This window comes from Symphodus melops (assembly GCF_947650265.1).
Source record: "Symphodus melops genome assembly, chromosome: 13".
Classification (NCBI taxonomy): domain Eukaryota; kingdom Metazoa; phylum Chordata; class Actinopteri; order Labriformes; family Labridae; genus Symphodus; species Symphodus melops.
Genome location: NC_136703.1, coordinates 21,112,053 through 21,132,597, shown reverse-complemented (window position 1 = coordinate 21,132,597; position 20,545 = coordinate 21,112,053). Strand labels below are relative to the sequence as shown.

At 43.1% G+C, this 20,545-nt stretch overlaps 1 protein-coding gene across 2 annotated transcripts in view; it reads right to left on the bottom strand.

Annotated features, from left to right (window-relative positions):
• Positions 1 to 668: 668 nt before the first annotated feature.
• iqsec2b (IQ motif and Sec7 domain ArfGEF 2b) overlaps positions 669 to 20,545 on the bottom strand; it is a 30,041-nt gene continuing 10,164 nt past the window's right edge. The window contains exons 2-14 of one of the 2 annotated variants that reach the window (XM_079359703.1): positions 9,582 to 9,876; positions 9,111 to 9,428; positions 7,683 to 8,737; positions 7,416 to 7,577; positions 7,075 to 7,197; positions 6,807 to 6,973; positions 5,897 to 6,036; positions 5,666 to 5,791; positions 5,446 to 5,545; positions 5,187 to 5,348; positions 4,758 to 4,943; positions 4,482 to 4,531; positions 669 to 4,179 (exon numbers count right to left, since the gene is read on the bottom strand). In XM_079359703.1, coding sequence (XP_079215829.1) covers positions 2,989 to 4,179; positions 4,482 to 4,531; positions 4,758 to 4,943; positions 5,187 to 5,348; positions 5,446 to 5,545; positions 5,666 to 5,791; positions 5,897 to 6,036; positions 6,807 to 6,973; positions 7,075 to 7,197; positions 7,416 to 7,577; positions 7,683 to 8,737; positions 9,111 to 9,428; positions 9,582 to 9,876 — 4,075 coding nt within the window. In that variant the 3' untranslated portion in view covers positions 669 to 2,988. The remainder of the gene's footprint in view (positions 4,180 to 4,481; positions 4,532 to 4,757; positions 4,944 to 5,186; positions 5,349 to 5,445; positions 5,546 to 5,665; positions 5,792 to 5,896; positions 6,037 to 6,806; positions 6,974 to 7,074; positions 7,198 to 7,415; positions 7,578 to 7,682; positions 8,738 to 9,110; positions 9,429 to 9,581; positions 9,877 to 20,545) is intronic. The other variant, XM_079359704.1, reaches the window with a different exon arrangement.

Here is a 20,545-nt window from a genome sequence, read left to right as displayed (position 1 = left end):
CGAACAACAGACAATGCATAAGAAGAAGAAGAAGAAGAAGCATAACGGTTAAAGCTTCATTTCCACCACAAGAAGGCTACCCAGGACCTTTTTTTAGGTCCAGGTTCCTCTTCCTAAGAGACGCACATTCCTTTTTGGATAGTGGGGGAATAAATCCTTACAATTTAAATTTTATCTCTGCCCCTATTTTTGTCACCCAGTAGGCTACTCCTATGTCTCAGGGAAAAGGTCCTGTGATGGAAATGCTGCTTACGACTTGAGCTTGATAGCAAAGTAAAAAATACTGTATTGTAAAATTGCACTCATCCCCACATTTTATTTATTGATTTTAAGTTGTTGGGCTTTTTTTTTTTTTAATCTGGAAGAGAGTGGTATATGACGTGGTAGAGGAGCCACAGGTCAGACACCTGCAGACTGCTTGTACGGTTTTGCCTCATTTCATCACATTCAACCAAACCACAAGGTTATTTGTGTGCACCAAACTTTATTTCATCATATCAAATCTATTTTCCTTTCTGGTAAGAGTTGATATGCATGAATCCACTTCATCATTCAGGTTAGGTTTAGGCCTTTCCTAAAATAACCTCATATCATAGCTAATATGATTCTTTGAGTTGTGCTGTAGTGACAGATGTCAGCTGTGTAAAAAGTGGACACGTAGACACAGACACTGCAAGGACACTTTAATTTATCAGAAGCAATAAATATTCACATCTCAGTTCTCTATTCTTTCAGTACACATAATACATACACAAAGGAAAAATTGAAATCATTTGTTTTAAATGATATCAATAAGTGCACTGACATATACACGTTTTAGGCTTCGATTTATAGCACAAAAACTCATTCTCTCACCTTCAGTCTTAAATAATAAGAAAAGAAAAAAAAGTCAATAATTCTTTTGGCCAACATCACCTCTGCCCCCCCTTTGTTATGTACACACTTAGTGGCACTCACATGCACACACCTGAATACAGAATAGGAAGTGTTCATCCCATAGTTATGATAAGAAGCCTATGTATAGAATATTCTGTACATTCAGGTTTATACAATACAATCTATTCAGTAAGTGCAGATATATTCATGCAAGAAGAGCCAAAAAAAAACACACTTAAAAATAAAGGCTAGCCAACACATACTTTTAAAATCGTTATCTGACAGTCACGTCTTTCTCCAAACCTCCTTGAAATCCTTTCTTTAGAATTTAGATCTCGTTCAACTTTGAAATTTTTTTTCAGTAGCTTGTTGCTATGACTTTTTTTTCTTTCCCAACAGTCAATCTTTCTTTCTCCCCTAAATCAGAATACATGTAGTTTTCCCTTTGGGATGAATGGCACCGATGGCGTCAGTACTCAGTCATAACCTCATAAAATGCTGAAGCAAAAGGGGCATTACAGAAAAAAGAATGAACCTGCAGGGGTTTTTTACATTAACGACTTCTTTAAAAATGTTTTTAAACAAGAAGCGCTCAACAGCACTGATGTTATATAGTATCTTTAAAAATGGCTGAAGAGGGAGGGATAAGAAGGCCTTGTCTGACTTATGACATCACATGTGCAAAACCACAAAACCTCATGTAAAACAAAAGAAAAAACGTGCTTCTTCAAAACAGAAAAAATCTCATTGTCGCAAGGAGGTGAGCATCAATGCTGTATAGTGATGAAGAAATGGCATCATTAAGGGCTTTTTCTTCAATTTCCACAACCTTAATTAAGCCCTTTTCCAAGACTGCGAGCCTAAAAAATTTCATAAATTAAACAGTAACTCAGATCTATTGTAAATTCAAGTTGTGTCAATTGTCCCATTTAAGAGATTGTGCCTATTGCTCACGTCAAACAAAACAGAAAGAGAAATAATGTTGGTGTTCAAATCAATTTAAACAAAACAAAACCCTATTCATATTTTTTAACATTAAAAAATACTAATAATTATAAAGATGAACTAATGGGAACCATATGGAAATAAATCACACTTCACATATCAGAACACCCTCTGGTGGCTGTGGCAAACTGAGGGAATTTATATGTGCCTATACTCTTTATAACCTTGTACAAACATCTGCTGATATAATTAATCACTGATCAAAACAAATATTGGACAATATTCATCATACTCATAGCAGGTATTATAATATCGATAAAACAGCAAAAAGCTTCAGAAACATTCAAAATATATGATTGATTGTATCAATAGTTTCCCATAACCCACAAAGAATGCATTATAAAGCCAGGTGGTTCCTGTTGACATGTAAAAGACCATTAAGCAAAAAGACTGTCAGGAAACCGTGCACTGGTTTTAGAAAGTTTCAGACAAAGCAACATATCTGAGGTTCTTTTTTTTTTTTTTTAGAAAAAAAAAAAAAAGAGATGCCTATTAGCAAAGCAGAACCTGCAAGGAGAGACGGAGACATCATGAAGCCAAGAAAATTATTGCAAAGTCAAAGGACATTTTTTGCAACTCTCTGCTTTTCTCAATGGCAAACTGCGTTGAAATGCAGTCAGTGGGTTTAGTCTTTATTTACATCCCCGTGTAAGCAGCTCAACATATATGGTCTCTGTATTTCCAGTGTCACATTATCACATTTTGGTACTTTACATGAATATAGTCTCAATTAGACTTAACAAGACTTGAAACAGTTTAAACTGAGGCAATATACTTAGATATAGATTTAGATTCATCTTAAATTATATGGCTATAGACTTTCTTTGACATTATGTGCAGAAATGTGAGGATTGTTAGTCCATATCTGTGTGCAGGTTTCACTGATGTGTGCACATCTTATTCTAACTCTTGATGTGTCTTATATGTCCATCTACATGTGTGGGAAACGGAGGTGAAAGTAACAGAGACGAAGCAAACTGCGTTTCCTCTTGTCACTCGTGCTGCTGCTGTTACTTTCTGTCCTGGCAGACTTGGATCTGGCTCTTGCTCTGCCAACCTCCTCCACTCTGTAATCTGACCTTTGACCCCTGGGTCCCGACACTCTGCTCACACCACGGTGCTTATCCGGTTGATAGGTTTGGATTTGGAGTTGTTGCCCCCTGTACCTGTCGCTCCAGCCCCAGTCACCTGCGGCCCCTGCTGAGGCTGCACGGGGTGCTGGGGGGGGTGAGGGGAGAGTGGTGTAAGAGGGGTAAGGGGGGACGAAGGGGGGGGTAAAGGGGAGTGTGGTGGGGGAGGGGGGATGGAAGAGAGAGGAGGGTACTGGGGCAGATACGGGGCGACGGCTGCTGCTGCGTGATGTGCATTTACGGTAGCGGACGGTAGGTTGTGCGGCAGTGTGCCGAATATAAAGTGTGTTTGGTGGGTGGAGTGGCTGGCTGGGTGCGGCGTGTGAACGTGTCCGGGATGGGTTTGGGAGTGTGCGTGTGGGTGCGGGTGGGAGTGAGACAGGGTTAGTGGTAGTTTGGTACCAGGGCCGCTGCCCCCTCTGATAGAGTGTGTGGGCTGCGCATGGTACATGGCGAACTGTGGGTTCTGGGAATGTTGGGAGAGAGGAGAAAGGGGGGGGGGACACCCCACCACCATGTTGTTGTAACGACCCTGAAGGCCATGCTGGGAAAGCTGGGAGAGATGGGCCAGCTGCGGGTGCTGAGTATGTGGGGGGCCAAGCGGAGGCCGACAGGGTAGTGGGCCTCGCTGTATAGTATGAGGAACCATACCTTGCAGTGGAGGAGGGGCAGTTTGGACGTGGTAACGATGGTGATGGTAGTAAGGGGGTGGAGGCTGCACGGTTCCCATGTGACAGTACTGTGCGTGCAATGCCTGGATCTTGGAGGGTCCCCCGTCCATCTGACACAGAGATGAAGGGGAGAGAGGAGGGGGCCCTCCTGTTGTCGGTGGGGGGACAGGTGCGGGGAAGGGTGGCCCCGGTGGAATAAGAGGGCCTGGTGGTTTGGCGCGTTTGCTCCCGAATAGGGATCCCAGGAAAGAGCCGCTGTTGTTGTTGCTGCTGCTCCCCCCAGGGCCACTCCCCGCTCCTGCTCTGTCTACACTGCTGGAGACTCCCCCAACTCCTGTCCCAGCAGTGGTATGTTGCTGCCCCGGCCCACCCCCCACCCCCGTTCCGGGGCTCAGGATGGGGCGGTGAGGCCGGAAATCTTCTGTTCCATAGCAGCCAGGCATCACACCTGGCATTGGGTAGCGCTGATGAGGCTGAGGACTGCTAATGATGGATCCCTGGGAGGACAGAGCATCATCACTGGATGATTCACATTCTGTTTACAGCTTCACACCGGACATATTTGTAGCTAGAGGTAACAAACATGCTGGGAGGCAAGTATAACAACACAAAACAAAACAACAGGTGTAAGTGCAGGACAAGTACACAAGTGGACACACGTGCATGCTTGTGCATGTTCACACCATCTTAGTTTAAGCATAGGCAGTGTATTCACACTGAGCATGCATTGGAAGACGAAGCACCACTGAGGGGAAAAACATGTATATTAGCAAGACCACATCAAGTCTTTAAGACTTACTTCCATGGTACTGTCCAGAGAACCAACACTGTTGCTGCGACCACGTTTCCCTGCACCCCACCAGGAAAAGTCAGGTTAACAAAGAGGGGAAGATTTTAACGTTTGCACAATTTAAAACAGAGAAAAGCTCCAGAGCGTCGCCTCACTGACAGCAAGAAAGAGGAAAAGGATGCAGCAATAGTTTTATCATTTTAGAAGGTTTGCTCCCCAATTCGAACCCTGGTAACAGAAAGGAAATGGGATTTTCCCCTCATCTCTGAGGTTGGGTTGTCTTACCTGTGTCCGATAGGTCCCTGAGAGATGAGCTGAGCGCTGAGCGTTTGAGACCCTCGCAGTTGTCATCAAAACTTGTCCTTCCCATGGTGCCATTCACCACATCGCTCTTTAAACCTCCCCCGACTCCAACCACACCTCCAGTGAGCAAACTGGGCCGCATCACGCCTTTCTGCTTCTCCAACTCCGCTGGAAATAAACAGAAAGGTCACAGGGGAATTAAAAATCAGAGGAATATGACGAATAAGACTAAACCCTATTAAATACCACCAGTGTATTTTTATTAAACATAGGAAACCTTGACACCAAGACAAATTCCTTGTATATGTAAATGTACTTGGCAATAAAAACCGATTCGGATTCTAATTTAAATATTCGCATGCCCACTCAAAACTATGATTTATAGTAATGACCAGCAGATGGAGTGCTTACATTCAACTCTGTATTTCTCCATTTCTTGTACTTCAGCGACACTCTCCCTGAGGTCGCTCACAAAGCGGGTGCGGTCCTGTTGACTGGGCGCCATAAAGACGATTAGAACCTTCCTCTCCCCACCCAGGACTGCTGAGGTCAGGCGGATACCATGAGGGTAGTCTAAGAGATTTTAACAGATAAAAACAAGCTTCATATTCATAGAGGCACATTAGGAAATCATTGAAATGTGTAGGGGGAAAAAAAACAGGTCTCTTACAGGAGTTCTGAAACATGTGCACTTGCATCTCAACCAAAGGAAAAGATTGTCTGAAACTGTAAGTCACTGAGGTTTTCTTCTTCTGGAATATTTTAGTCACCTAATACACAAAATAAACGGGTTGTGATTATTATTTACAAGACTTAAAAAAATGAGGTGATTTATTTGAGCTTATTTTTCTTCAATACCTTAAAAAAAAAACAATAAATGTGAGTCTTACCACCAGAAGGTCGTTAAAGAGGAAGACCTCTCGCTGGTGCACTCCCGTCCTCTGCGGTCTGTTGGGGTCAGGGACTTCGTACAGCTGGCAGCAACACACCAGCCTACGATGGGGAAGAGACAGCACCTACACAGACAAACATGGAACATCTCTATTAGCTTTGTAATAGTCGCTACTGTACCAAATATTTAAAGCTCTTCATGTTACACAGCATTCGGCTTCAACACTCACAGGTTTCTTTCCCACAATGACTCTCTCTACCGCCTGCACTTGGGACACATGGTCATCGTTGGTCCGTAGCTCCCATTTCTGTATCCGCTGGTAGATCCCCACCAGCAGGTCCCTGGGTATATCCTGACCATTGTCAACTCCTTGGGTGGAGACAGGGAAATAAAATGTTTTGTTAAATGATGACTGTAAAGAATGCACTGCACAGAGCACAAACTAAACAGTGGTATGACTCTGAATGTATTTACATTCTCCATGAAAAATAGGACACAAAACACATTTGAAAGGTTTATATTAAAAAAGCTTTTGCAGGAAAGTATCAGAAACACTTTAACTAAAGGGGAATGTCTGTTTGATGGACAGCAGCTGGTTTCACAGTTGGTACTGACAGCATACATGTCATCGGCATCATTATGTTCAAGTTATGAGTTCTGAAGGACGTAGGTTGGCCCACACAGAGACCTGACCTAAAGCATCAGAAGAACCTTTTGGAGGAAAAAGGGCGCTGAATGTCAGCCAGGCCTAAATGCAAAACATCATTAGCTGACCTCAGAAATTCTCTGTTTGGCCTTAAGCTAGAGAGGGGTACAGCTGAATATTAATGCACAACATTTTATAATGCTATGCCCAACATTTGATGTAAGTGTTCATATGAATCCTAAAAGAAGGGATGCTATCATATTGACAGAAACTTTCTCCCTTTGGTTTACACAACTTTGTAACACAAAGAAATGCTTTTTTATATTTCAAGTTGACCTGCCATCTTTTCTCTATGAGATAAATGTTATTTTTGTACATGGTCCCTGACAACTAAACTAAAGGTGCTATATTAATAAATATGAATAAAGTTAATATTATATCCGTACGACTTGAACCTATCTCAATACTGATCTTATTCAGTATAATCAATTACCTCTCAAATTCTTGATGAAGTCCTCTAGTTTCATTTTCCTCTCAGCTTTGACGTTTGGACTGTACATGTCTGTGTTGAGGAGGATTATGGCAAAAGCCAAAATGAAGATGGTGTCTGGGTTCTGGAACTGGCGAACCAGCGTCGGGTTACACACGCAGTATCTCTGACTGCAAAAAAAAGACACAGAAACAACAAGTTCAAACATCAACACGATGTGGACAGTAACTAAAATTCAATAAATAATAACTCATCGATCACATTTACTAACCTGAAAGCCTCAATGAGCCTCTCCACCTTTTGGGCTTCTCCTTGAACTTTAATCTGAGCCTGGAATTTCCTGAGAGCATCATCCAGGTCCATACCTGAGAAGTCCATCTCATCCACCACACAGCTGAAACCAAATACACAAGAGGTTACAGTCCAACCTATACGATTACACACAAGTGCTTTGTTGTTTGGATAAACATTTTCTCTTGATTACTAAAAACAGATTTACTCAAATCTGGATCTTTTGGACAGATTTATCTCAACATTACAAGTCCAGGACAACTTACCCTTTCCAACTGTCCTGCTGATTGAATTTACGGTACTCTCAATCCAAATACTCACTCTAAGACATCTTTGTTGAATTGTTTCTGTCGGTTTCCCAGAAACTCCCCAATCATCTGCCTGCTGAGGCCTTTCCTCTCCAGGATAAAGCGAGCAATCCCGACCGGAGTGTCCGATACAAAACCTCTCTCTATCAGATACTGGATCCCTTTCTCTGGCTTCCTATTGTCAAGGAAAAAGGACTTTGTCATGACAGTTTTTATTTCGTGATTACCTTAAATCGGTCTCAAAGGACGTTCGTGTTCATTAGCAGTAGGAGCATCTTACTTGTTGAAGAGGTTCAGACCTATGCGGTACTGGCGTCTCTGCACCACGTCACTGTTAAAAGGCGGTGAGTCCCAGCTGTGCCGGCTCTCTCTCTGGTAGGTTTGCTTCCCCAGAGGGGGCAGAGGCTCCCGCAGGCTGTCCTGAGAAGACGATCCAGAGCTGCAGTTGACCGTCTCGTTGGAGTTGGTGGTGGAGTTGAGTGAATCGTTGTCGCCATCTGAGCAGCACGGCTGCTCCAGACCGCCGGATGGCAGAGCCGTGGAGGAGGACGAGGACAGAGGGGTGGTGGGGGGTTGCTGTGGCGATGAGGAGGACGAGGGTGTGTCTGGGTACTGATGGTGGTGGATGGGATGGTGGTGGTGGTGGTGGTGTGCAGCCACCTGGTGAGGAATATGTGTTGGAATGGGTCTGCCGGGGGCTCTGGTCTGACCCTGAGCTGCTGCTGTGGACGAAGGGCGGGTGCCTGTGTTGGGGGAGTGTTTGAGGGTTCCCTGAGGGGAGCCAGCCCCTACCCCAGACTCCTGCTCGTAGACCAGCTGTCTGCTTAGAGAGCCTCGATCTGAACGGTCACTCATGTCCACCGAGCTGTCGCTGGGTGGCTCAATAGTAAGAAGAGGCAGATGTGCGCCTCTTAAACGATAATCCCTGCATTCAGTACATGGGGTGCTGCGCCGACTGTTACTGCTGCCACCTCCCTCAGTGTCCCTGCTGTCCTCACGTCCTCCAACGCCTCCACCTGGACCCCAGTATTCTGTGTCTGTGCTGCTGGGTGCCCGATCGAGGGACAGCGGTGACGACGGCATGCCATCATCCATGTAAAGAGTAACGTCACTGTAAGAGGTGGCTGTGCTGTCACCATGCATACTAAGTCCTCCGCCTGCGCCCCTGGCTCGTTCTCCCAAACCTCTTTGAGAGGAGGGGTTGCTGCTGCTGCTCCACACGCACTCCCCAAAGTCTTCGCTGATGCCCCCACCTTCCCTGCTGCCCTCTTGGGAGTCATCGCGTCCTGCGCGGCAGGTGAGGGCATCATCTATGGAGTCAGCTAATGACTTGACCTGGAGGAAACAACGCATTCAGTTTAACATTCCCAATACCTGACAGAAATGCTACAACATTTTTAGATCAGATTCAAATCTAATGTCTAAAGCAGGGGTAGCCAACCCTGGTCCTCAAGAGCCACAATCCTGCATGTTTTAGATGTCTCCCTCTTCCAACACACCTGATTCAAATGATCAGGATCGTTATCAGGCTTCTGCAGAGCTTGATGACGAGATAATTATTTGAATCAGGTGTGTTGAAGAGGGAGACAAGTAAAACATGCAGGATTGTGGCTCTTGAGGACCAGGGTTGGCCACCCCTGGTCTAAAGCATAAAGAGCCAAGGCTAGTGGTAGCAGATATGCCTGACATGATAAGGAATGTATTGTACCTGTTTGGAAAAGGAGTCCTCTAGGTGGGTGTAGTCTCCTGGGCGGTCTGGATCAGGTGAATGAGGAGGACCTATGGCCACGCTGTGGGTGAAGTTAGTCTGCGTCTGGGCCTGTTGCTGAGGCTGCCGCTCATCAAATGAATACTGTAGTCTCATGTTGGACAGGATGATGCGGCGTGTCATGCGACTCTCTGAAGCAGAACTTCGGAGGCGCTCAAAGTTCTTGTTCATGCGATACTGTCTGAAAGCAGTCTGAATGGTCCTCGCTGCTCTGCGGCTTACAAAGGAACCTCCATATTTCCTTTCCAGCATCTCCACCTGGCAGAGGGTGCAAGGGACAGAATGCAGATTACATCAATTCCATGTTGATGACTTGCATCTAATTAAAACTAAAATGATTTCTTGGTCTGCAGAATGTTTGTCACATGGGTGCTGTCCAAAGAACACAAACAACAGCCTCAGCATCGATACCTTCTTATCTTGGAGATCCGTTGAGAGCTCATAGCTGTCCGATAGGGCCTTGCACCTCTTGTTCTCCTCTTCCTCTTGCTTGCGGAGTGCCAGACTTGCAGGTTGGTGTCTTGTTCGAAGTGCCCAGGCCAAGCTAGCTGAACTGGAGACAGACACATGTGAGGTGTCCCTGGATGCAGAGGGTACGATGTTGCTGCTGTCACCGTAGCGCTCGGACCCACGCAGGTAAGGTGTTTGAATGAATGAGCTGTCTTTGTGGGTGCCCGTGTCTGGACACTGGGAGTCCCCTTCCACACTACAAGGGAAAATGAGCAGAAGCTTTGACGATGAGCCACTCGTGAGTAATACGTACCAAACAAAGTTTCAGTGCAAACAACAAGCTGATTTAATGAATGACTAAGAACAGATCCCCAAATTATGTAGAACAGTACTGAAAGGAATTGGATGTGGACTTACATGTACATTTTAGAGCGGCGAGCAGTTAACCATCTCTTAGTGGAACTCATGATGATACTTTAAAGCAGTGCAAACAACATACTTGACCTACATTGTGAGTTGAGGATCCAACAGACTTAAAGGTCTCTGACCTCTGTCTTCTTCCTTTGCTGGGTTAATGTACTACTACATTCAACCAAGTCACAAGTGTTTATGCACCGTCCTCTTTCGCTTCTCACTTTCTTCTTTCTCCCCGTGTATTCTCGTCTGACAAACACAGCAGCGATATCACACTTTGAGGAGTCATCAACACACTCCTCCACTGTCGTATAGCAGGAACACCATACTGACAGGAAAGACCAGGTTGCTCATCAGCCGCGGGTATAAAACAGGCTCATGACATCACCGTGATATATGGTGACACAAAGCACATGCAGTTTAACGTCTACCACAAGATGACAAGCTGCTAAGATTGTGCAATTACAGAAACTCATCAACTAAGTTCAGCTGGATTCAAATGGAATCACACACCGCCTCGCAGGAAGCTCACCAAAAACACTTTAAAAAAAACCCAACTTCTCAGCATTCAAGTTAATCCAGAAGTCCTTCAGTGTCCTGTAACACACATCTGCTCAAACAAGTCAATTTGGCAGTCTGTGTATGGGAGAACAACAGCAGTCACATGCTCCTGCCTACATTTCCTTCTTGTTGCAGCCACACCCCTTTCTGTGCAATGCCGGGCCCGTCCCATAAGAAGGCAGAGCGACAGGGGCGTGACGGAGATTACATTGATGCAAATCTTGTTTTCTTAGTATGGCATTAGTGGTTTATATCGTTTGCCTGATGGTACAGCATCTTTCGCGCGTGCTGTTTATGAAAAGTATGACAATGTTTTTCCTTTCAGTGGGTGAACTTATTTACGTCTACCTCTGTGCCTGAGCTGTTGCTGTTCCACTGGATCACAGTGACTTCCTGTGTTTGTGGACAAACAGGGAAATAACTGTGTATTTAACTTGATTGCACTTTGATTGCACTCTTGAAAGTGTTATTAAAATACTTCCCAGTTTCTAAACCAGGACTCAGGGTCTTTGGAGTGAACAAAGGGGGAAACTGCTGTTCATTGAAGGGTCTTTCAGCAGGACTTCCTGTTCCCTCAAAGACCACATGACCTCACTAAATTATTGTTGAGTCTAACAACACAGAGGACGGATCTGTTTTGTTGCACAACACAAGAAACCCTTCAAAGGCCCTGAGTTTAAAAGACAAAATGAGATTAGACTCAACATCTAAAAGGTGTATATTAAACAGTTACTCCACCTATTATTCATTCTATTAGCAGATCGTTTGTCACCAAATGAACACGCAGTTTGTTTATACTCCAAGCTAATTAATCACGAGCAACAAGTTGTTGAGCACAACTCCATCTCCTTTTCAAAAAACAAATGTATTCTCTGAGCAGCATTTATCATTCCTCCTCCGCCACTGCTACTTAAATAGAGTAACTGAGAAGAGGGAGGGGGTTGCTTGGTGACGGTTGCCGTGGGACCTTGGTGGGCGGTGAGTCAGTTGTTAGGATGAGAAGCGTAGTTGCCATGACAATGTATTGACTATTATCAGACTTGAGGTGGGTGCTGAAGATGCTCCACAGGTTGTGAATGACAGTCTACATAATACTTGTCTTGTTATGAAAACAGACGAATAATCAATATGTGTAGAATGCTAACAGAGCGTTTTCTAAACTTGTTTGTTCAGGATGCCTAAAAATATCCTCCACATTTGGTTACTATTTGTATAATGTCCTGGGTAACCTGTGAGAATAGGAAATGTTGTCTTTTTGTCTTCAAAGTAAGAAGTGCTCCTTTTAAGGAATGGAAAGTAGCACTGCGAGTGCCTCTGCCAACAGGTCGACACAAGCAGCGACCCAGCTTCCTGCCATGCACATCAGCAGGAGCAGATGGTATTTGCTCATTCAACTGAGTCACAGAAACCTAAAATACATGCAGCGCAAAAAAAAAGAAAAAAAAGAAAAAAAAGAATTTGCAGCGAGAAGCCTAGTTTCATTAAGGTGGTAGATTATTCATGGCTGCTCCTCTGGATTGACCTCCAAATCCTTACAGCTGTCATGTCACTTCAAGTAAAGACAGAAAAGCAAAATCCCTCGAGGAGAGAGTATTTTCTACAGTGGCTCGACAACTGCTGAATCAATGGCTGACTGTATGGATTATGTGACAGTACCCATTTTCAGTTTGTATGCATTAATACAAGTTCGCATTTTAAAATCTTCCTCTGAGCAATAAAAAGATGTTCAAGTTCAGAGGGATCCACTTAAAAGTCTCAAAGGTTTTTTGGGGTTTTTTTGCAGCTCTTTAAATAAATTTGATTCTGTTTGAGCATTGATTTATTTTTTTTCTCCATGCAAGGCCTTTCAACCTCTCCTCCAGGGCGTGCGTGCATGCATTTAACAGGGCTGTCATTGGGTTTTGCCTGTAGCAAAAGCCAAGAGGTGACAAGCGGCAAGGCACAAGGTGAGAATGATATACGAGTGAAAAGTTGATTGTATAAAACATGAGTGCGGCCATATCACAGCTGGCATCTGCACCAGCTCATTACTTATGCAAGAAACCCTGTATTCCTGTTACAGTGCCAGAGAGAGGTGCTCTCTGGAGGCTCCCTCGTAAAGAGCAGCACAGAGTTTCGCTACCCGCAACCATTTAATTGGAGGCGAAACAGATGGATGAAATCTAATAAACAGGAAAGCGATCGCTGATAGTGTTGAAGGAATAAAAAACGTGGGCGGAAAATTGACAAGAGTTCTAATGAGAGAAACTAGAGAGTAAATGCAGTCCCTCACTCATGTAATATTGATGCACTTACAGTGTGAGTGTATTTTTGTTTGTGTGACGAGCAGCAGCAGGTCTGACTGTGCAATCGAACCCGCCACAGGACATGAAGACTTAGGGGGATTAACCTCTCTGCTGCCTGCCATGAAGAAGCCAGTAATGACATTGATCTCACTGTCGACTCAAGTCCAACAGAGAATGAATTGAAAGTAGTTAGTTAGAGTAGTTTAAAAACTCTCTGTAGTTCTGCTAAGATTAACCACCAGGTTATGATCTTAAAGAGATTTTAAAAAAACACACAGTTTGATGTTTGATGTATCATAATCTACAACAGGGACAAACTGTGCTCTCTTTGTCACGTGTGATCTCATTCTTTGAAATGGGCAAACTGAAAAAGAAAACAATCAAATCATTCATGGCTCAGATCGGAGAATTCCGCCGACGCCAACACTCCTCTGCCACTTCGAAAAGCGGTGAGCTTTCCAACAAACACACACACAAACAGATACACTGTTCATTTCTTCTGATGACCCAGACCCTCAAGTTCAAGGTTTGACATAAAGTTTTGTCAGTAGAAGATAATCCTTTTATCCAGCACTGAGGAAGTGAATTCTTCAATAAAAAAGCTGAGGCTACAAAGTGCTGTCGCTGGATATTTGCTCTTTTTTTGAGCATGGATGGTAATTAAGGTCATCTCTGGCACTGAGACAAGAGAGAATGAAGAGATAAGCTAACTAGAGGTAAACACTCATTACAAGACTTCTTCCTTTCTTCAAGGCTAATTGTAGTATTTTACACCAATCGGTTACAAACTGCACTCTGCATAATTTCCACAGTTTTTGTTGTTGTTAACCGATTCACTTCCACATTTGGGCACAGCTGAGGCTCAGTCTCTACATGCAGCTCATGTAATCACTTCACCAGCGTGCTGACTGCAGACTTTTACTGAAATCCACTGTACAGGCCTTCAAACTTAAATGACAAACCTTTGTGGAACGGTTTGTTCAAGTAAGTTTTGAACTGAAGAGGTTAGAGCCAACTTTCAAGATCATGTCAGGTGTTCTGTATATGCCTTTCCTTGTGATTGGCATTTGGGACAGGCTGCCTAATTAGCCAGGTTTTGAGAAGTATGTGATCTGTCATCTGAACGGCATGTATGCTCTGTCACACAGAGCGCATCTCTGTAGTCCATTCATCACTCTGTCAAAGTCTACTGCTGTCAGCTTCTTCCAAGAGAAATGTCTTTATTTCAAAAACACAGCAAAAAATGCCACATTGACTCTCTGCCTTTCATATCATTAGATCCACCTTCATCTGTTTTTTTTGTGTTTTTTTTAATGGATTCAGCTTCATGTATCTAATTGGCAAACAAAAACAAATAGAATCTCTCCCTCATGCCAAACCCTGCTCTTTTTTACATTTTTTTTTTACCATTTTAAAAGTGAAATAAAAGTTGAGTTCTTACCATGCTGCTACTGTCAGAGACGGTCCTACACTGACTGGAGCAGTGTCATAGTCATAATAAACACACCCTCCCTCTCTCTCTTTCCTTCATACACACTTTCACATTCGCTCTTGCTCGCCCTGAAAAAGCTGTCCAGGCTACATTCTTGACAGTCTACGAACTTCCCACACCCCCCCCTCCCCTCCCGCCTCACTGCTCCAGATCACTGACACACACACACACACACACGCACACACACGCACAGTCACGCTAATTACACAACCCACGACTAAACAAAACAAAGTCATACGTCACAAAGGGGAGCAACAATAGTAAAAGACAAGAGACACATTAAAGAAGTGCATTCATTTATTGAAAAGGAGGGAGGAGAAATACAAGACAATGACTCCTTTTGCTTTTGTGTTCCACTTTGAAAGAAAATGTATGCCCTTGATGTCTGCTTGGGCACAAGAGAATTGTGTAAAAGCCTCTTAGATGGATGACATAAAGCAGCTTTTAATTAGAGATGAATGAAATGATGAATTTGTGGGGATGAAATGTACTCAGATGAAAATGTGTACTTATTCGAGGAGAAAAGGCAGGACGCACGTCATGAGCAGGCTGTCAAAGAAGAAAGTTATGGTATAATGAACCTTAGTATGCTCTCTGAGGTTCAGTAGTTTATATTGCTGCAGTGTGCATCTGTGATAACGGTCCTGAGTTTTCATGATTCAACTTTACATGCTCGATTGCACATCTACACACAGCGTATGTTTGGACATTTTTACTATTTTTGGCAAAGGACTCGGCTGATCGGCTTCCAAAGCTAGTTGCCAACAATAACGGGGCGACATACTGTGTGTTCTGCAGAGGAAAAGAATTAACATTCAAGGATTATGCACGACAAAAAAAAAAAATCAATACTAAGCTGAAAATAGAATTCACATAATTAAATGTTGCATGTGTATGAGTGCATTATGCTCGAGGTGGAGATGAGTGGGGTTGGTGTGTACGAGCAACATTCCTGCATGACTCAAAGAACATGCAAACATTACAGCAACACCAATATTGCCTTTGGAAAGTTTGAAAAACAGAATTGTGAGCTTTATTTTTATTTTTTTTCCAGAAAGAGATTCATCTCTTCCAGGGAATGAAGAAACATGAAAATATGAGTGCAGAATTTGCAGGAAGGATCAAACTATCATGTGACACAAACTCCATATTTTTAAATCTATACATCACATAGGAGGTTAGCTTCTCTGACGTTGCATAATGGTTGGTGACTGCATAGTGATTTGTACAGATAACAAACGGTGACTACTGGGCACATCCGAACTGACATGACTCAACTAGTGGATCCTAGATACGCATGAGCGGGACAGTAACGAGCAAAGGATGGTGATGTGTTCTGACAGCTTGTTATGGCTGCAAGAAATGAAATAAATAGCAGAATACAGAGAGAAAAAAACAACATCACGACTCCTAAAAAATTAACACTCAAACCATATGATACAGAAATAAATCATTGATAGCACATTCTCAAACTGCCACAAAGACTACAAGTTGCATGCATTTTTTTTCTTTAATTATTTGAAAATACTCTGTAGTGGTATTATTATTATTTTTTTGGTACACAGTGAGGTCTCCGTTTTCTGGCAGCATAAATTGTGAGTCTTTTCACAGGTAAATGGGCAAGTGAGACGTTGTGCAGTCGGTCACACCTCGGCTCAGCGAGAGGAGGGGCTACTGCAGCCTGAGGCAGAACAACAGAACTGATGGGCACCCTCCTCCTCCTCACCCTCCTCTCTTGGAAAGCAACACAGGACGAGTAAAAAAAAAAGAGAGAGAGAGAAAGAGAGAGGGAGAAGAAAAAACAGGAAGACAGACAAACAGGACAGAGGAGGAAAAAAGAGAAAGGAGGACAGAGTGAAAAACAGCACGAGACAGAAACGCAGAGAAAGCTGAATGTAGCAGACATAAAAGCACAGAGCAAAGTGAAATGATTGTTTTTAGCATCGATTTATATTCTAATTATTTGATGTCTCCAAATTGCCTCTTTTTACAATAAAAGTCCAACCTCAAAGAGAAAACCTTTCTTTTACAAATAACAAGGTAAAACAGCTCCTTTAATGGTTTTAAAGCAAAAACTAAAATGAAGATACAACTGCAGATGTGATTTATCTCAGTAACTGTGCCAATACTTTTACCATTATTACTAGAATTGAAGCTGGAGATTTCATTGTTGTTGTTACTGACTTTGTCTCTATGCATCTCTCTCTATCACAGCAGACCAACACACTTAAGGCAGGAAGTTTCTCCTCTAACTTTCTAAATGTTGCTTAGTGCTGTGCTCATGTAGATTAATGTTGAGTCTCAGTAGATAATATAATAAAGTAATTAAGTCTTTTTTATTATTCAGCACTTTATACATAAGATTCATCAACTGATTGGTGGATGTGCCAACAATCATCACCGATACAAAATAAAGAATTAAGCATCCAAAAAATTCTCATTTAAGTAAGGCATCATCAAGGAACACGCCATTTGAATCAACAATTTATGCTGTTTTTAAAAAAGTGTGAAAAAAACCCTCATCACAGCTATCTCGAGGCTAAAGGGACATGTTCATGTTTTTTTTGTTTGTTTTGTTGGTGTAATCAACAGTTCCCGTGCCAAGGCTCTTTATTTACTGCCTCGAATCCCATAGAAAAGCAGCAAATGATACCAGGAACTAGTTACTTTCTTACAGTTCTGCTTGAAAAGAGTTTGTTTTTGAACACTTTGTGATTGATATTTTATTGGTCAATGTTTTTCAGAGCAGAAACAATGACAAAAACAGGCAATTTCATTTGAACAGTGTTATCCAGACACTGTTTAAATACAAGGATCACATCTGTAAAATGCCATTAGGTGGCAGTGTTGGAGCATCATGCACTGATGTGTCTGAGAGCAGCATCAGGTGGGGGATAAATGTGAAGAGAAATGAGGGGAAGAATTCATCAGGTTCAATTGTGACTCAGCGCACCTTAGTGTCCTGACTTAGCACAAATAACTGCTCTCTGTGAGGAGCTGTGTCTTTTTCAAACTAGCTTAAGTGCCTAACTCAAGCTATTAGTCACAACTGGGAGAGGTAGGAGACTAAAAAACAGGCTCTTAAGTGGGATGAGAGGAAAAAGGAAGGGGTTGCACAAGGGTAAAGCAGGCAGGCAGACGAGGATGAAATGAAAGGAAAAGGCCACAGAGGAGGATCTGGGCGTGGTTGCTACAGTAGGATTTGGGATTGTAGTCAAGGCTCCTAATGGATTCTTGGTGCCTTGCAGTGGCCCTTACCTGTCCTCCCGCTGCACGCTGTGGTCAGCAGAGGGGCAGCAGTACTGATGGAGGCTGACGAAGCTGTGAACAGTCAGACTGGTGGGTAACAGAGTGGCATAACCAGCTGCCGTAGGAGTGCTGGGAGCCGAGGTGGGCTGCCCTGAGATAGACGACGGCCGGACACTGAGGGGCCAGAGACGGATGCGCAGAAGGACAGCAAACACAGAGACGTGGAAGAAGCAGAGAGAACAGACAAAAGACAAACAGTCAGGGACAAAACAGAAAGAGACAGAAGGAAGAGCATTGGTTTGAAGCAGCACACTGATAATGACAAAGCAATGATAGTAGGAGGAATGACACATTTAAAAGGAAATAATAGGTGTGACATTTTGAACACATTGACAACAGCAACAATGACAAACATCAGTGAAACACCTCAGAATTTGGTTAAAGATTCTCCAGATATACGTGTTCTCAAGTGCAAGAAGAAGAGAAGAGTATATGGTACATGGTACTAGAAGAAATAAGTAGAAGTGTACAACATCATCTCATTCATCTCCAACCTCTCTGCTGGATTTTTTAAAGTTTCATTCTGGTCTACAGAGGAGTTCTTCTGTGGGTAGTCCTGTTTGAAAATGTGAAACCACTTTCTTTAATGCATGCAAAAGTGCACATACAGCACAAAAGCCTCTCTACCAGCCATCTACTCGGGCAGGAATTAGAGATGCTCCATCTACAGAGAGCGAGCGAGCGGCTCAAGAGCGAGCAGTGGTTGAGATTAGCATGTACTTAAATTGCTGGTTTCTCACAGGGGCCAGCTGCCGCCAAGGACGCGCAGTCCCTGTCATTTTTAGCATGGAAGCACTCTGAGAGTGGAGCGGGAACCGAGACAAGATAGAGAGAAGAGGCTGGAAAAGGAAGTGATATTTACTGTGCGTTAGCAGATTTATTTTACAGCCAGCTGAGAGAAGAGGCGATCAAACTGACTGGACTTGTTATTCAATTACTGGTTGCCGGAAAAAACAACTTAGAAGCTACAAGTACTAGTATTAGTGGATTTTAATGACAACTAAAAGTAAAAGAAAAGAAAAACAACAATGAATAAATCCTAACATGCTCAGTCTGTTAAACCAAACTACATTTGACATTAATCAGTCCCATAGAACATCATAGCTGTCTAAATATTGCCTCAATATCTCACTCTATTTTTAATCAGTCACATAAACTGTCCTGCTGCTGTAAATAGTTACTGAAAATAGTCCCTGATAAATACATTATTAAAACCTGTTTGAACACGTCTACTAAAAACATCTGTACCCAGCTGTGAAGTGAAATCACTGAGCCGAAAAAGGAAGAAGTGATTTCTGACCTTTTCTTCGACCTACTGAAGATTGAGACTTTCATTTAAACAACCTGACTGCATTAGCTGTACTCTTGCTAATGCAGTCTTGCGAAGATGTGAATGGTAGTCTTGACATATTACAAGCTGATTTGTAAGTCTTTTCGCAGCGCTTTGAAGAGTTTTGTCATCAACGAACGGTGACTCAGCTGTTCTTATGCGTTTAGATCTAAAAGCTGCTTTTCAAGCGGTTTATCACACAACTCTGATATCCTGCCTCGACCACAGTGTGGGTTTAAAAGGTGCAGCCTTTACGTCTTTCTGGTCCTATTTGTCCCATAGAAGTTTCTCAGTTATGTGGGTTCAAAACTTGCTCCTATTCTTTTCTCTTTTTACCTTTTCCCTCTCGTATTGATTGAAAAAAAAACCCCCACAATATATATTTTACCATCTTTATGCAGATGACACTCAAATGTACCTGCCTTTAAAAAATGAATGATGTTAGCTGCAGTACTTTTCTCTGTCGCTTCCCAGCACCCTGGTTTGTAGTTGAAATCCCAGTTGGGCAGGGCCTTTTCTGTGTGGAGTGTGCAAGTTCTCCCAGTACTCCAGTTTCCTCCCATAGCTAACAGACATGTCTGTTCATTTAATTATTGGTTCTAAATTGTGTCTAAAGTGTGGATGTTGGCGTGACTGGTTGTTTGTCTCTGCATGTCAGCCCTTTGACAGACGAGCACATCCTGATCATGACTCCAGCCTCCCTGTGACCCTGAACAGGATAAGCAGCATAGCGAATGGATGGATGGAATGTATCAATAAACAGTGAGAAAACAATGTTACTGTATCAAAGGGGTTGCTTAAAGCTGAACAAACGAGATGTATGTCCGAGCTCTGCAGAACTGTGGGGAGTAATTGCTGAGCTTTCCAAACTTTGATGTTGTGGTTCACGTTCTCCGCTTCCAGGCGGCGATTGTTAGCAGAGAAAAGTTCTAAAAGCCCACTTCACACTACCTGCTCAGCACTCAAAGCAGACTGAATTAAATTAACATCTCGCTGGTGGAGCTTTTAGCAATTAAGCACAGATGTTGAGATATATACTGTCGGTTTCGTCATCTCCCTGGACTAGTTAACAATAGCACACGCTATAATCCGTCCTTATCCTCTAATCCAACTGGTGACATCAAATGAAGCATGTTGGACTGGATTTGAAGTTGTCTTTGCCTCTTGGGTTTTAGCAGGGTGCAAAGAAGACAAACGCAGTACACTGATCCCAGCTGTTGGCAACCGTGTAACGATTGCTAAGCGGTCGGGAAACATTGCTGGTTAAAAAAAAAAAAAAAAAGAGAACGTCTTAGGATATAAGCATAGAGGCGGAAAGCTTGATTGCATGGTGCGGATTATAAAAGTTCAAATGAAGTGGGAATAACGTGTCAATAGGCTATTTTAAAGCAGAGTGTGGACTAAGAGCGACTTGTCCGTTCCTTTATTACACAGAGGGAAGCCTCCGAGGTTGATTAACAGGAAAAGACCCCATGTGACCGAGCGTCCTTTTGAGATGTGACCTGTGTATTGTACCTACATTTCTGTTTGTCAG